At 40.2% G+C, this 15,068-nt stretch overlaps 1 protein-coding gene across 2 annotated transcripts; it reads right to left on the reverse strand.

Moving 5' to 3' along the window:
* LOC134819236 (nucleoporin NUP35-like) lies at positions 1-14,838 on the reverse strand. 2 transcript variants are annotated; one of them, XM_063829055.1, is made up of 8 exons: positions 14,721-14,838; positions 13,935-14,038; positions 12,793-12,935; positions 2,600-2,702; positions 2,305-2,434; positions 1,912-1,980; positions 694-768; positions 1-480 (listed from the first exon to the last, which is right to left on the reverse strand). In XM_063829055.1, exons 1-8 carry the CDS (start codon positions 14,814-14,816, stop codon positions 400-402), a joined length of 801 nt encoding a protein of 266 aa, XP_063685125.1. In that variant the 5' UTR covers positions 14,817-14,838; the 3' UTR covers positions 1-399. The 2 variants fall into 2 exon arrangements, with proteins under 2 accessions (XP_063685125.1, XP_063685126.1); XM_063829056.1 differs by having other exon boundaries at positions 306-476; positions 690-768.
* Between the last annotated feature and the right edge of the window lie 230 nt (positions 14,839-15,068).

The raw sequence follows: 15,068 nt of genomic DNA on the forward strand, positions 1-15,068 counted from the left end.
TTAAAATGCACAATTTTTAAAATGTACAAAATCGACTACAAATTGATGGGAATGTCAACATTCAAAACGTTGTATTTAGCTTAAATAAATCGGCCAATATTTAGCTCAAACAAAACACATCATTTTGAACTCTCTTCAAAAAGAGCATCAAATTTTCCATAAAAATCTGCGTCAGAGGCAAAAAAGGAATAGTTACCGATTAATTTTGGTCATCAAATCGTAGGGTCCAATACGCAATAATTTACAAAATGCTACGAAAATTAAAATATATCCAATAAAGGAGACAGGTTGTTTAGAAATTTAATCACCACACATTTTATCATATTCAGATAGATTAAAAACTTCCCCCAACCCAACGTCATATTTCCTATTTCTCAAATCCAACTAGTTGTCAATATGTTACCACCCAAGAACATATCCCACCATTCTATACAAAATCCCTTCGTCCTTGCGAGGTAAGAGAGTCACATCTTGAGCTACCTGGATATTAATTAATTAATCAATTTATGACTGTCAACTTAAACAGAAAGGAGCTTGAAGAATGAAAATCAACAGTATACTCCAATCTGTCACGGTTAATTTATGGTTCTCTGTGGACTATAATGATGATCAAACTTGTTCAAGTCGCTGGCATTACACTGTACTAGTAATCAACAACCTAATAATAAGAGTAATAATATCTCGATAACTAACCTCGTGTGGTTTTGCGTGTCGTTTGGGTGTGTGTATTACTGAGGAATTTAAACTTTCCCCCGAACTTTTAATTCTCTGAAATGTGTACTGTTATTTGTGGCAGTCTTGATAATTGAACATCAGCCTACAGTGAGATTATCTACGATCAAAGGAGAAGGTTAACGAGTTAACAAGTCGTGACTCGTGGACCAGATTTGGTCGCAAACACACTTGATTTGCCATATATTATACTGCTGTGTAATATTGTGTGTTGCAATAAACTGATTAATGAGTCTCCCTGTTAGCCATGAAGTCTTCATATTCCCTAGTCTGCGGCAAACGTCCACCCTATGTTGACTAAAGGCCAACTAATTACTATGTTGCAATCGTCCATTTATGACGCTTACATCAATCAGTAATCGAGCAAACAGCCCAATGGTGCTCCAGGGTGACGAAGTGAATATCTGCATTCTTTACCCACTGCCCAGTTATGTGTTGCCCGTTTAGTAATTGTACCTACATGTAGTTATTTGCAGTGCACGATCCTTTCTGAACATGTAGTTACTCGCAGGATTTGATAATATTGCACATGAATCGTGTGATCAGATAACACGGTAGAAGAGTGCATCGCCGAGAATTTGTAGACAATTATTTCGGCTACACAGTTTATAACATGATTCCTTATTAGTTGTTTTGGCTGATTTAATCGCTTTTTGTAGATTAAAAAGTTCATGCTTTTTCTAATAATGACAAGTCATTCGTGAGACACCTCCTACGACAAAGGAAGAAGGTCTAGACAAAATCGCACACCAAGATATTAGATATGTGTCAGTTGTGTCTGGTTTTATAGAAAGGTACTAGTTCAAATTGAAAGCAACAAGCACAATTTACCGGCCGATATTTGAAATTCAAATAGAAACCAGCGCGCAATAAGCGCGCCTGAGAAAATGTGGGCCATGAAAACTGTATGGAAATATTTATTCCGCGCCCTACGTTTTAGTTGAAGTCAGATTAGCTCTGAGAGACCGTCGCTAAGCGTTCTATGTTTATCAGCACAATTTGAACAGATCATGCAAAGAAGATAAAATTTAACAAAAAAGCAGTATCTCGTTCGATTTTGTTAACTTAAGCGATACATCGGTCAAAATTACACAGATGAATTCTACAAATGGAAATTGGAACTACTAAAACAACTATTAACCCATAAGTTACTTACTTAATCACGAAAGAAATAATTACCTGATCAGTACATGGCACTACACCAATCATTATATCTCTGTTGAGAACAGACCCACTTCTACTCAGGGCCTGAAGTGATCATTATAAAAGTGCAGCTTAATCATTGTACAATTTGAAAAGCCTAGCACAGTTGTGGAATGTAGGCACGTAATAAACAAACTGACATCAACTCCCATCAAGTAAAATAATTTCATGGATAACTGTAGACGTGGCTGGGGAGCTGAAGATGGTGCAAGTTTGTTTTGACACGTGACAAAAATACAAGTACTTGATTGATTGCAGCTGCAATCTGATTCTAGCTATGGTTGTTCCATGTCGCAAGCTGATTGGTCTATCGCTGTAACGTGTAAAAACAAGCACACCTTCTTTGTCTATAATCGATATTATACTGACCTTTCTAGCTTGTATTTTAGATTCGAACATGAGATGCAGCCAATTCCCTTGTGATGGCTTTTCGAACTTTGTTATTTTTCCGAACTGCGAGAAATGCTGCAACACAGATTCTGACGAATTTGACGGAAATCTGAAACAATAAAATATGTCAAATCAACAGCTAGGGACCATTAAAACCATATTTTATCTGTCTGTCTGCGGCCTGCCTGCCTGTATTTTTGTCTGCCTGTCTGTTTGTCCCTCTGTTTGTCTGTCTGTTTGTCCCTATGTTATGTAACTTCTGTCTGTAACTTACCCGAACACAGTAACCCAAGTGTCCGGTAACGGTTCCTCGTACATACTCTCTCCAGCTAAAGTTCCTAATCTCCGGGCGGGGGACCTGGACCTGGCTCTGCTTCCTGGGGATTGTTGGAATTTTATAACTAAGAAGGGGAGCACAGCCCTAGGAGTAACAGCTGTTACTAAAATGTGTGATCGTCCACAGTTCCTCGCTAAAATATCATCAGCAAGACATCGAACCTTAAATTACTCACCTAGGGAGTAGCTAAGGATCCATTGGATTCATGCGAAATTACACATCTGTGTAATGTCCCTAGGTCGAGGAACATAATACTATTCAAAAGCCTACGTCTCACGAACATGTGAAATGTTACCACAGACAAACTGTTCCTTCATTATTAGGTACTGAACAGCTAAAAAGTTCAGTCGAAAGTGAGGTGCTTGTTATAATACGATATTATGGAGGTGTGAGTAGAAAAACCCCAGGTGGTAGAAAAACGGAACATTTTTAGAGTCCTTTATCCTACGATTTTTCTGACAGCTTTTACCGGCTTCTGTATCTTTTTTGTTTTTGACAACTGTAGATTCAGATTATAAACTGGTGTTAATCTTTAGTAAACGTCATGATACTGGGTCTGTACTCATATAAATTTGTAAATCTTGACTTGACCTTTCAATCTAAAAAATTCCAAGGATGCAAGGAGTTTCCTTTTCCAAATAAGTTCCCTGATTTAATATAGTACGTATTGTATTATCTTTATTAAAGAGCTGGCACCAAATATTTAAAGCAATGCTATGTTCAATATTCACGGCAGCGAAAATTAGTAATGACCAATTAACATTTACGTATAAATGACGAAAATAGTCATTGTGCGAATTCACAATCCTCAATTCGTGTCTGAGAGTGAACTTTTCATGTTGTTGCTAGTTGATAAAGCCGTACATGAGTACATTGTAACATTGTTCAACTGATTCGGGTACCCGTTACACAGTGCGGTCGAACGTAGTCAAGCCTGGCTTTATTCTATTTTCAAATTTGTTGTCGTTGTTTTCAAGTGTTATTCTTTGCTTTAAAATTAAATGAAATGCGGACTTCACTTGAATTGATTCAGCTTTACCACCAAATAGAATAACAAACTACTGTACTACCCACAATCAGTTCATCAATTAACTAAATTAATCTTATAATTGAATTACCTTGTAATTCAGAACAACATGTAATTCAGAACAGCATGGAACTTGTACGTTCCCTATTAATGTATCTGAACAATGTGCATTGTCAACACTACACGTAGATCTTAAAGATCTATAATCTATTCTTCTACGCTCAACTGTTTCTTAGTTTCTATGCCGTTTGTGTGTCTATGTTAGTGTTTGAGGTTTCAAATTTTTTTAATTTCTAGTCAATTCGGTCACGGTTGTTAGTGACATGCTATTTTTACTGGTGTCTGGTATTCAGTATTCACGTGTAGAAATTGTACAGGAAATGAATTGGTCCAATATTAATTGCTTATAGTAATCACCTAAAATCACCTAATTTGTCCAATTTAAGGGAGGGGCGCCAAAAGGGGAGGGGGCGCCAACAGGCAACGTTACGCCACTGTACTAAGTTACTAGACAATTCACTCCTACAATCTTTGAAGGGGGGGGGGGGGGATCATACACATAGTACCGTACGTGACGTTGGGGGGGGGGGGGTGGGTCATTTTTTCTTCCAAAACACAGTTCGTACATGGTACATTTCCCAGAAAAACAGTTAGTACATGGTACTAAGGGGGGTGTCCAACCCCAAAAAAACACATTTTACCTTTTTTGAGTTTCTTTTTGGGGTTTTTTGAATTTTTTTCCTCTTTTTGTAACTTTTTATCTAATTAGACTACATTGAAAACAAAACCATTACTAAATAGTGGTTACAATTTGTCCATTTTCCAATGTTTAATGAGCTGTTTAAAGCAATTTATGGGTGGGTATCTTATTTTATATACCAAGACACTTTAGTACCGTGATTTCTCAACAGTTAGTACCACAACAGTTAGTTTGACAAAATTCCAGAATCACACTTAGTCGACGTCACGTACAGAACTTAGAACCTGACCCCCCCCCCCCCCCCCCCCCCCCCCCCCCCCCCCCCCCCCCCGACTATCTTTGCACAATGCACATACAAAAGCACTTAGCCAAGTTCACAGTATCATTAACATTTGAATTGAACTATTAGCTCATATTTCTCATGTTCCGTATAGAATTGGAGAAGTCACTGAATCTACTAATATTATTATGTACTTGCGGGAAATTGGTAGATCACCGACCGGCTATAAGCCGGTTATAAGCCGGCTATAAACCGGCTTATAGCCGGCTACAATTTTTATAGCCGGCTATAAGCCGGCTTATAGCCGGTTAGTAGCCGCTTACATTTGTTGTTGAGCGACGGCTATTAGCCGGTTATAAGCCGGCTATTAGCCGTTTAGGTATCGGCTATAAGAAATTCAGTGAAAACGGCTATTAGCCGGTTATAAGCCGGCTATTAGCCGTTTGGGTATCGAAAGTGGTTATAAGCCGGTTATAAGCCGGTTATAAGATATTAACTCAACTTCATCGTACTGAACGATAGTCAGGAGCCGGCTATAAGAAATTCAGCGAAAACGGCTATTAGCCGGTTATAAGCCGGCTATTAGCCGTTTAGGTATCGAAAGTGGTTATAAGCCGGATATAAGCCGGCTATAAGATATTAACTTAACTTCATCGTACTGAACTGAGTTAATATCTTATAACCGGCTTATAGCCGGCTTATAACCACTTTCGATACCTAAACGGCTAATAGCCGGCTTATAACCGGCTAATAGCCGTTTTCACTGAATTTCTTATAGCCGGCTCCTGACTATCGTTCAGTACGATGTAGTTGAGTTAATATCTTATAACCGGCTTATAGCCGGCTTATAGCCGGCTCATAACCACTTTTAATACCAAAACGGCTAATAGCAGGCTTATAGCCGGCTAATAGCCGTCGCTCAACAACAAATGTAAGCGGCTACTAACCGGCTATAAGCCGGCTTATAGCCGGCTATAAAAATTGTAGCCGGCTATAAGCCGGCTTATAGCCGGTTAGTAGCCGGCTTATAGCCGGTCGGTGATCTACCAACTGGCCAAATTTTGTTTACTTTTAAGTTATGTAAACCTTCTAACTAATGTAAAGAACTAACGTCACGTAAAGTATCTAAGTAAAGTAACAACAAACCAGGAGTGATGATAGTAGCTAAGTTAAGTAAGTATCTTACTATATATAAAGCGAGACGATATATATATATATATATATATATCTGTGCCATTTTACTGACACCACGGCATCAACTTTAACGCGACTTTCCGCAAAAACCGTAAAAGATATACAACTGAAACTTTTTTGACTGGGTCAAATGCTTTTATGCTTTTCAAATCAGCATGAAAAAATAAAAAATTGGCCAAGGAATAAGAGTTTTAGAGCCCAAAATTTGGACCCCCGAGTGGTGTCAAAAACGCGAATTAAATAGGTAATAATTATTTTAGTCTCTTGAGTCTTGACACCATTTTAGGGTTATACCGCCGAACAACAACAAAAGGAAGCAAGCAGGTTTTCATCGAGGAAGAACAATTTGTTATCGAGGGAATAGGATCTAAAAGTGAAGTCATCGAGGAGTCTGCGTACATGATCCCTCCTGAGGATGAGGTTGAAGTGCAGAGTATACCTATTCCTAGTATCCCTGGTTCCTCCGCTAGATTTGAAAACAACCAGCTGTACTCCCCTCGGCGCCTTAGAGCTCATCTAGCTCCTACTAGAGGCAAGTCAGGAGGTCCACCTAAACATGACAACTCGACAAGAGATCATAACCAGACCTCAAGCAATCACTGCAGTGACAGAACAAAAAAACAACAGAATATCAAGGTTCTAGGAAGCCATGACACGAGGCTTTCATGTGAGACAGCCCCATCACCACTGGGTACTAAACGACCTAGGAAACCATCAAACAAGAAGGAGGACCGGGAAGAAGCCACAACTTCAACAGCCAACGATACCAATGGCCAATGCCGACAACATGAACCAGAAGGAAGTAGTCGATCACAGCCCCCCTCCGAGAAAACCGATCTTGATAAGGATAAGACTCCAGGAATAGATCAAACTGAAAATACAGGAGATTCTATCCCAACTAGCCATGTGGCAACAGTAAATAGCACTCATGGAGAAACCGTATCTGCTAACAACCTAAGCCACAAGGAGCCAGCACAAAAATCACCAAAGGAGAATGCCCAGACCAGCCCAGAAACACCAAGAGGAAGATCACATCCGACCCAGCGGTCGAACCGAAAATGTCTCCTTGTTCACGATGATTTTTTCAACAAATTTGACGGGACCAAATTTAGCAGTCGTTTTGAGATCAGCACATATCGAGCCTTCTCGGTCGACGATATCATTTCGAAAGGAGGCCTCGTATCAAAAGTGCGAAACACAAAACCAGATGTCGTGTTCGTGCATACAGGATTTCAAGACCTATTCTGGCTCAAACTTTCTGCTGACGATCTTTTCGGTAAATATAAACAGATGGTCTACAACATCCTCGAATCGACAACGGCTAAACTCTGCCTATCAGCGATCATCCCAATCCCTGGCTACCCTCGTCTGACCGAGGAGATTGAATCCTTTAATGGCTTGCTGTCAACTTTTGTGAGCAACCTCAGATCAGGACAAAAATACCGAAACCGTGTCTTTACATCGTGTAATCGTAATCTCGGTGGATTCATAAACAAAGGGACAGGAAAAAATGGCGTAGAACTGTTCCTCTCAGAAAGAGGCCAACGGAAAACCTGGCTGAAGTTTCGTGATTCTCTTTATAGAACTGTAGACATGGAGACCAGTCACGGGAATTACGAGGACGAAACTGGATACAAACCGAAAAGGAAGCGCAATGATTAATTCTATACCTGATAGGACTACGAGCCACCAACAAGACCTTATGAGGATCTTGTCGTGGAACATTCATGACGCAATGTCCTTCAAAGAGGGCCCCAAGGCCGATGATGAGGACTTCGTCAAACTTCTCATTGGGTGTAACATATTCTGCCTGCAGGAAACGAAGGCTGAGTTCCACCTTCCAAACTTCAAATGCTACAATAGCCTTAGAACCGGTTCGCGCTCCGGCGGGCTATGTGTGGGGGTCCATCGATCCCTGTCAGGAGACTTCAAGCCCGTAAAAAGCTCCCATCCAGATATCCAAGCGGTGACTTTTTGCCCCGCCACTGATGATACTCTTAAGTTCACAATAATCAACGTATACGACTCCCCAGAGCAGTCATCCTACAAAAAGAGACTGAAAAACAGCAATGGTGGACCATCCCAGTCAACACTCGAATCCATTATTGACTTTGTTGCTGAAAACACAGATCTCGGCGAGAAACTGGTTCTAGGAGACTTCAATGCAAGAACAGGGGACCTCAACTTTAACTTTGATGATGAACCTCCAGCTGACATCGAGGCTTTCTCAACAATCGCAAGCTTTCCAGAAAAATCAACAAGATCAAGCAAAGACTCTGTGATAAACCCAAGGGGAAAACTCTTTCTGGACTTCATATCCAGTCTGAACCTTAGCATTCTTAATGGTGATACACTAGGAGACATCTTTGGGGAACCCACCTCAATTAATTACAATGGACACAGCGTTGTAGACTACGTAACAGCATCCCCCATGCTAAGGGAATCGGTGCAAAGTCTTAAGGTCTTAGATCTTACGAAATTCTCAGACCACCGCCCATGCTTATGCACACTGAAACTGAGTCATAATTATATAATTGATCCGGACGAAATTCTATCCTCACTCCAGCCAGCCCCAATAAAACACAAATGGGACGAGAATGCTTCAGAGAATAAACAGCAGTTCCTAGATGTCCAAAAAGAACCCCAGTTTGCAAGCAGAATCGCGGAACTGGTTGAAGCTGTTTGCGTAAAAAAGGAGGATGTCATTAAGCTCAATGAAAACATCGTCGGCATTTATCGTGATATGGCTGATCAGGCCCTACCAAGACCTAGAAAACATAAACAAAAACCCCTCAATAGGAAAACTCGGGGATACAAAAGGGCAAAACCGAAGTCTCCATGGTTTGATATTGCCTGCATCATCGAAAAACGTGAACTAAATCGATTAGCTAAAACATACGGTAAAAGTCCTCTTGATAAAGAACTGAGAGACAGCTACTACAACAAACGCCGCGAATACCGAAAGCTCGTGAGACAGAAGAAGGCCAAGTTCGTGGAATCTCTTTGTCGTGATGTTGACGAGGGGCGCGACATAAACTGGAGTCGCTTTAAGAAACTTAAAAGCTTCTCCTCAAATGGCTCAAAGCTGGACGTTTTCGATATGATGAACTTCTGTAAATTCTTCAAAGAGCTGTACTCAAAACCTTCCATCCCGAATGAAGAAACTGCTGACTTCACGGAACGCAGAAAGACTGAACTTCGTGTTCATGAACTCGTGGAAGTTCTGGACAAAGATATCGAAATAGAGGAACTTCGGACCGCCATCAAAGGCCTTAAGAAAGGGAAAGCCATCGCCGAAGATAAAATCCTGAATGAGTTCCTCATTTCGTCAGATGAACCAATGCTGTCAGCTGTTCTCAACCTGTTCAACCACTGTTTGAAACTCGGAGAGTATCCATGGACGACCTCTCTAGTTACCCCCTTGCACAAAAAGGGGAGTGTATACGATCCGAACAACTACCGGGCGATAGCCGTGGCGAGCAATGTTGGGAAGCTGTTTTCAACTATCTTATTACAGCGCCTACTCACATTCCGGTCACTGAACTGTCCAGACACTATAAACCAGCTAGGGTTCTGTAAAAAAGCACAGACGAGTGACCACATACTAACACTCTCAACTTGCATCCAAAAGTATGTAACGCAACGGAAAAAGAGGCTATATGGATGCTTCGTCGACTACGCGAAGGCGTTCGACTCTGTGTGCCGAGATGCCATGCTCTATAAACTCTGGGAGCTAGGAGTAAGAGGTCGATACTTTCAATGTATCGAGCAGATGTATTCACATTCCTCAGCAAAAATCAAACTGTTGAACAGATTGTCAGAGACAATCGACATTCACTGTGGGACTGAGCAAGGTCACCCGATGTCTCCTGAGCTGTTCAAGTGTTTCATCCACCAACTCTCCCTAGATCTGGATAACGCTGAGGAAGTCAACGTCCCTGAACTGAATAATGTTAATATCACTCATCTCCTCTGGGCTGATGATCTTATACTTCTTGCCCTTGACCATACTGGACTACAGAAACTTCTAAACGTTTTACACAGTTACTGTATCGAATGGGGACTAACCGTTAACATCGGAAAAACGGCAGTGATGGTGTTCAACCGTTCCGGGAGGCTCCTTAAAGAGAGTCTGACATTCCAACTCGGCGAAACCAACATCACATCAGTTCGAGAATATTGCTACCTCGGGATAACCTTTACCCTCAACGGTTCTTCAGCAGTAGCACAGAACAAACTGAAGCAAAAAGGTCTCAGAAGCTACTTCGCGCTAAAAAGCAGTATTGACTTAAGACACTTCAGGCGAACAATCGTATTCAAGCTATTCGACGCGCTTGTGGTACCGATTGTGACATACGGATGTCAGGTGTGGCTCCCAGAGACTCTCTTTGTCAGAAACTATCAAGATAATATCAACACCAAATCTCTCCTGAAGGAGACTGCAAGAGATCCTCTCGAAAAGCTTCATCTCTCATTCCTCAAGTGGACCTTAGGAGTGGGCAGAAAAACCTCAAATGCGAGTGTATGGGGTGATACAGGCCGCTGCCCCCTAGTGATAAAGGCATCAAAGCAAGTATTTGGGTATTTCAACCGACTTGAGCAAATGGACAGAGCTGGTTGCACAAGTCTAGCCAGACAGGCGTTCATAGAACAACGCACACTCAATCTGCCATGGTACAAAGGTATAGAAGATCTCCGACAAAGCCTTCAGTCAGTATCATCTCGCAGGTTGACCTACCCCAACCAATTCAAAACAGCACTACGTAGTACTTTTATTAACTGTTGGAACGATGAGCGGCAAAACAACCGGAAGCTCAGTTTCTACAACACTATCAAAAGTGAATTTACAGCTGAAGCGTACCTGAACCTGCAGCTCAGTGGAGAAGAGGTGAAGCGGCTGGCGCAGTTCAGAATGAGTGCTCATAAGTTCAACATCGAGACCGGTAGATACGCCATCAACCGTGAAAATCCGCTCAGTCGCATTTGTAAGCACTGTTCTTCATCAGACCTTGAAGCTGTCGGTATACTGGCCGAACTACCAATGTTTGAGCCGATCATTGAAGATGAGAAACACGTTCTCACGGATTGTTCGCTTTACGACGACCTGAGGCGAAACATAGGTCAGCAGGCGAGAACCATGATCACCTCTGGAGCGGAGACCTTTGCCGACCTCTTCAAGGATATCCTATTGATCAGAGAAACTGCCAGATTCTTGAGTAAAGTGAACAAGCGGAGGTTCCCCCCGAGTGACAGAAAAGAAAAGGAAGGACCTACAACATGACTCACGGACTCAACATGCGAAACGTGGATCCGACAGTGTGTTATTTTTCGTGTGCGTTTCACACTTTTGATTTAGTGTGGAATTTATGTGTGGATCTTAGGCATGGACACAAAGGACTGGTTGTTCGCGTCATGAACATTCCTTTTTAGAATAGCTCGGTTTTTAAACTCTTTAGACTATAACCGTCAACCGTGCATTTTTCAGGACAGGTTTCGGTTTTTTCGTTTTTGACTTTCATTTATCTTTATTTTTTAAAATTTAGATCCGACACAATGTTTATTGTAATGATCATTTTATTTTGAAATCCTTTTTTTTTGAAATCCTTGAAATCCTTGAAATCCTTTTTGAAATCCTTTTTTGAAATCCTACGGGTTCCTGCTAGTATAATTAAAGTAACAACTAACCAGGAGTGATGGGAGTAGCTAAGTTAAGTAAGTATTTAAATAAAGTAACAACTAACCAGGAGTGATGCAATGGTAGTAGCTAAGTTAAGTAAGTATCTAAGTAAAGTAACAACTAACCAGGAGTGATGGGAGTAGCTAAGTTAAGTAAGTATCTAAGTAAAGTAACAACTAACCAGGAGTGATGGGAGTAGCTAAGTTAAGTAAGTATCTAAGTAAAGTAACAACTAACCAGGAGTGATGGGAGTAGCTAAGTTAAGTAAGTATTTAAGTAAAGTAACAACTAACCAGTAACCAGGAGTGATGGGAGTAGCTAAGTTAAGTAAGTATCTAAGTAAAGTAACAATTAACCAGGAGTGATGGGAGTAGCTAAGTTAAGTAAGTATCTAAGTAAAGTAACAACTAACCAGGAGTGATGGGAGTAGCTAAGTTAAGTAAGTATCTAAGTAAAGTAACAACTAACCAGGAGTGATGGGAGTAGCTAAGTTAAGTAAGTATTTAAGTAAAGTAACAACTAACCAGGAGTGATGGGAGTAGCTAAGTTAAGTAAGTATTTAAGTAAAGTAACAACTAACCAGGAGTGATGGGAGTAGCTAAGTTAAGTAAGTATCTAAGTAAAGTAACAACTAACCAGGAGTGATGGGAGTAGCTAAGTTAAGTAAGTATCTAAGTAAAGTAACAACTAACCAGGAGTGATGGGAGTAGCTAAGTTAAGTAAGTATCTAAGTAAAGTAACAACTAACCAGGAGTGATGGGAGTAGCTAAGTTAAGTAAGTATTTAAGTAAAGTAACAACTAACCAGGAGTGATGGGAGTAGCTAAGTTAAGTAAGTATTTAAGTAAAGTAACAACTAACCAGGAGTGATGGGAGTAGCTAAGTTAAGTAAGTATCTAAGTAAAGTAACAACTAACCAGGAGTGATGGGAGTAGCTAAGTTAAGTAAGTATTTAAGTAAAGTAACAACTAACCAGGAGTGATGGGAGTAGCTAAGTTAAGTAAGTATTTAAGTAAAGTAACAACTAACCAGGAGTGATGGGAGTAGCTAAGTTAAGTAAGTATTTAAGTAAAGTAACAACTAACCAGGAGTGATGGGAGTAGCTAAGTTAAGTAAGTATTTAAGTAAAGTAACAACTAACCAGGAGTGATGGGAGTAGCTAAGTTAAGTAAGTATCTAAGTAAAGTAACAACTAACCAGGAGTGATGGGAGTAGCTAAGTTAAGTAAGTATTTAAGTAAAGTAACAACTAACCAGGAGTGATGGGAGTAGCCACCACACTTTGTCTACTTTGTCTCTCAGGTGTCCTGTGAAGCACACTCTTATCTGTTATCAGTACACTGTCGTACAGTGATTCTGTAGGTAAACAGTTCTCTTTGTTCGCTGAACTCGTCGATCTACCGTTTTTTTAGGTTAGGATATTTTTGTAAGTTTCTAAAGTTAACGGACAAAATTACCGTTGGCGGTTGGACACTGTATGAGTTTAACCGAAGTGCACTTCGGTTAAACTCATACAGTGTACTTAAAGCACTTAAGTGCTTTAAGTGGATGATGTTAATAGCAAATCATATGCTATGAACATGCTTAATAAGCATATGGTCATTGTTAAGTGTCCACTGAACGCCTTAAGTTCTGGTTATATGTTGAACTCTCCATGTAAATATGATAATAAACTTGTTCTGCTTTTCAAGACAAAATCCCTAAGTTTAAAGAAGTCCTCGACATTTCGTAAGCTTAAATCTCTTGGATTAACGTCGGGTATAAAGAATTTAAATAAATCATTTCGATGTCGACCTTTTCTACTCATTCGTCAAGGCAAATCGTAACATATGACAAAAAATTATCCAGCCTTAGTTTATTAGAGTATTAGGTTTGACTCTTTTAGAAAATGTGTTTGTTTCACAGCTATTATACAGTTCGTTGATCAATCCAGTAGGCCAATGAATCTTGGGAATGTGTCGGAGGTGCTTTCTGTGGGTAATATCTAGCTGTACTAGTTTTACTAGAGGAGCAGCCTAACTGTTGCTATTGCAGAGCAGTTATCAACTACGTTGATAGAATTAATATTGTTCTTAGTTATACTCTTTATAAGTACATGCACTACTGCACTGCATTCTAAAGCATACACTTTCTATAATCTATATTCACATTTTACATGCTTGTTACAACTAGTGCTAGCTAGATCGAGCTTTTGTTGTGGAGCAACTTATTGTCAGAGCTTTAATAAACTGAAAAGAACGACGCACGGGCCCCCCCCCCCCCCCCCCCCCCGACGCACAGATATTTTCCTTTATGTTTATTATTGATGGCGACAAAAAGCTTATAGTTATTATAAAAGTAAATCTGCGCTGAAAGGTTAAGTATAAGAAATTTAAAATTTAAGAACCCCGACAAACCGTTTAGGAGCAAAGCGGGAGGGGGAGGTTGATCTGATATGTTCTGGAGTAGGATTGTAGCTGACATTGCTGGCTGGGTAGTTGTAGTTACAGACCGGTGTACGCTGGAATAATGATCATAGTTAGTCACGTGATCATAGTTAGCCACGTGATCATAGTTAGTCACGTGAGAAGTGTAAAAAGAGTAAAGCCGCTTTTTTCCCATTTTGTGAATGCCGAACTGTGGAATTTACCGAAGCTGAAGTGCGAGATTCACATCAAAACCAAAGGTCGTAAAGATATGACAGTGTCATACCTCTACGTTCTTTGGTTTTGATGATAGTTTGACAATAGTTAACCAATTCCTATCATTAACATTAGAACTTATAGATTTGCGGAGCCCTGAACACACTCCTTCATCCCTAAGTGGACAATTACACGAGTTTCACCCACCTGCTCAAGGTTATAATTCTACTCTGAGTAGCAAATTGCGGCTAAACGGCTAATCAGTGACCCACGTGAATATTGAAACATTGTCCATTGTTTGAAGTAAATTACTCAATGTTACAGTCTCGTGTGATTTGTTGCTATGACTTTTGATAATTTGACAGTGAAAATGTCTCTACCCGGTGTATTTTTCAGTGATCGATTTACACTTCGAACAAATGCGTACAATCTTCTTGCTTCTATCTTCACGAGCCATGACGATATAACAGACACACAATCATCGATACAATACTAAGATAAAACAGCGAAATGAGATTCATCCCAAATATTAAGTAACTGATAAAAAGTAAGATGGCTAACCGATGGTGATTTAGGAGTTCCGAGAAGAATGCCAGGTAGGGAGGTTGCAGTACCTTGTTGAGGGGTAGTACTCGGACTTCGTAATAATTCTGACATTGTACCACCTTGTATACTGAGTTAGTGTGGTTAGTGAGATGGTGATGATGGTGACAAAGCAATATCACTATAAAATCACAAACGTGTAACATAGTCTTACGATACAGTTGTGAACTGATTTCTTAATAGTTCATCACAAATTTTCCTCGTAAGTATAATATTCATGAAATTGACAAAACTTAATTATAAATGCTTTCTTTGAAATGCTTGCCTTGAACAGATCCCAAAGATGGCATCGAACTTTCAAGAGTG

The sequence above is a fragment of the Bolinopsis microptera genome, chromosome 8, assembly GCF_026151205.1.
Source record: "Bolinopsis microptera isolate Bmic1 chromosome 8, MBARI_Bmic_1.0, whole genome shotgun sequence".
Classification (NCBI taxonomy): Eukaryota; Metazoa; Ctenophora; class Tentaculata; order Lobata; family Bolinopsidae; genus Bolinopsis; species Bolinopsis microptera.

Coding starts and splice junctions, on each gene's coding strand:
- LOC134819236 (XM_063829055.1), bottom strand. CDS start 14,816: ATGTCAGAATTATTACGAAGTCCGAGTACTACCCCTCAACAAGGTACT. Junction 769..1,911: donor TAGTGCCATGTACTGATCAG/GTAATTATTTCT, acceptor TACACATTTCAG/AGAATTAAAAGTTCGGGGGA. Junction 481..693: donor GACACGCAAAACCACACGAG/GTTAGTTATCGA, acceptor ATTAATATCCAG/GTAGCTCAAGATGTGACTCT.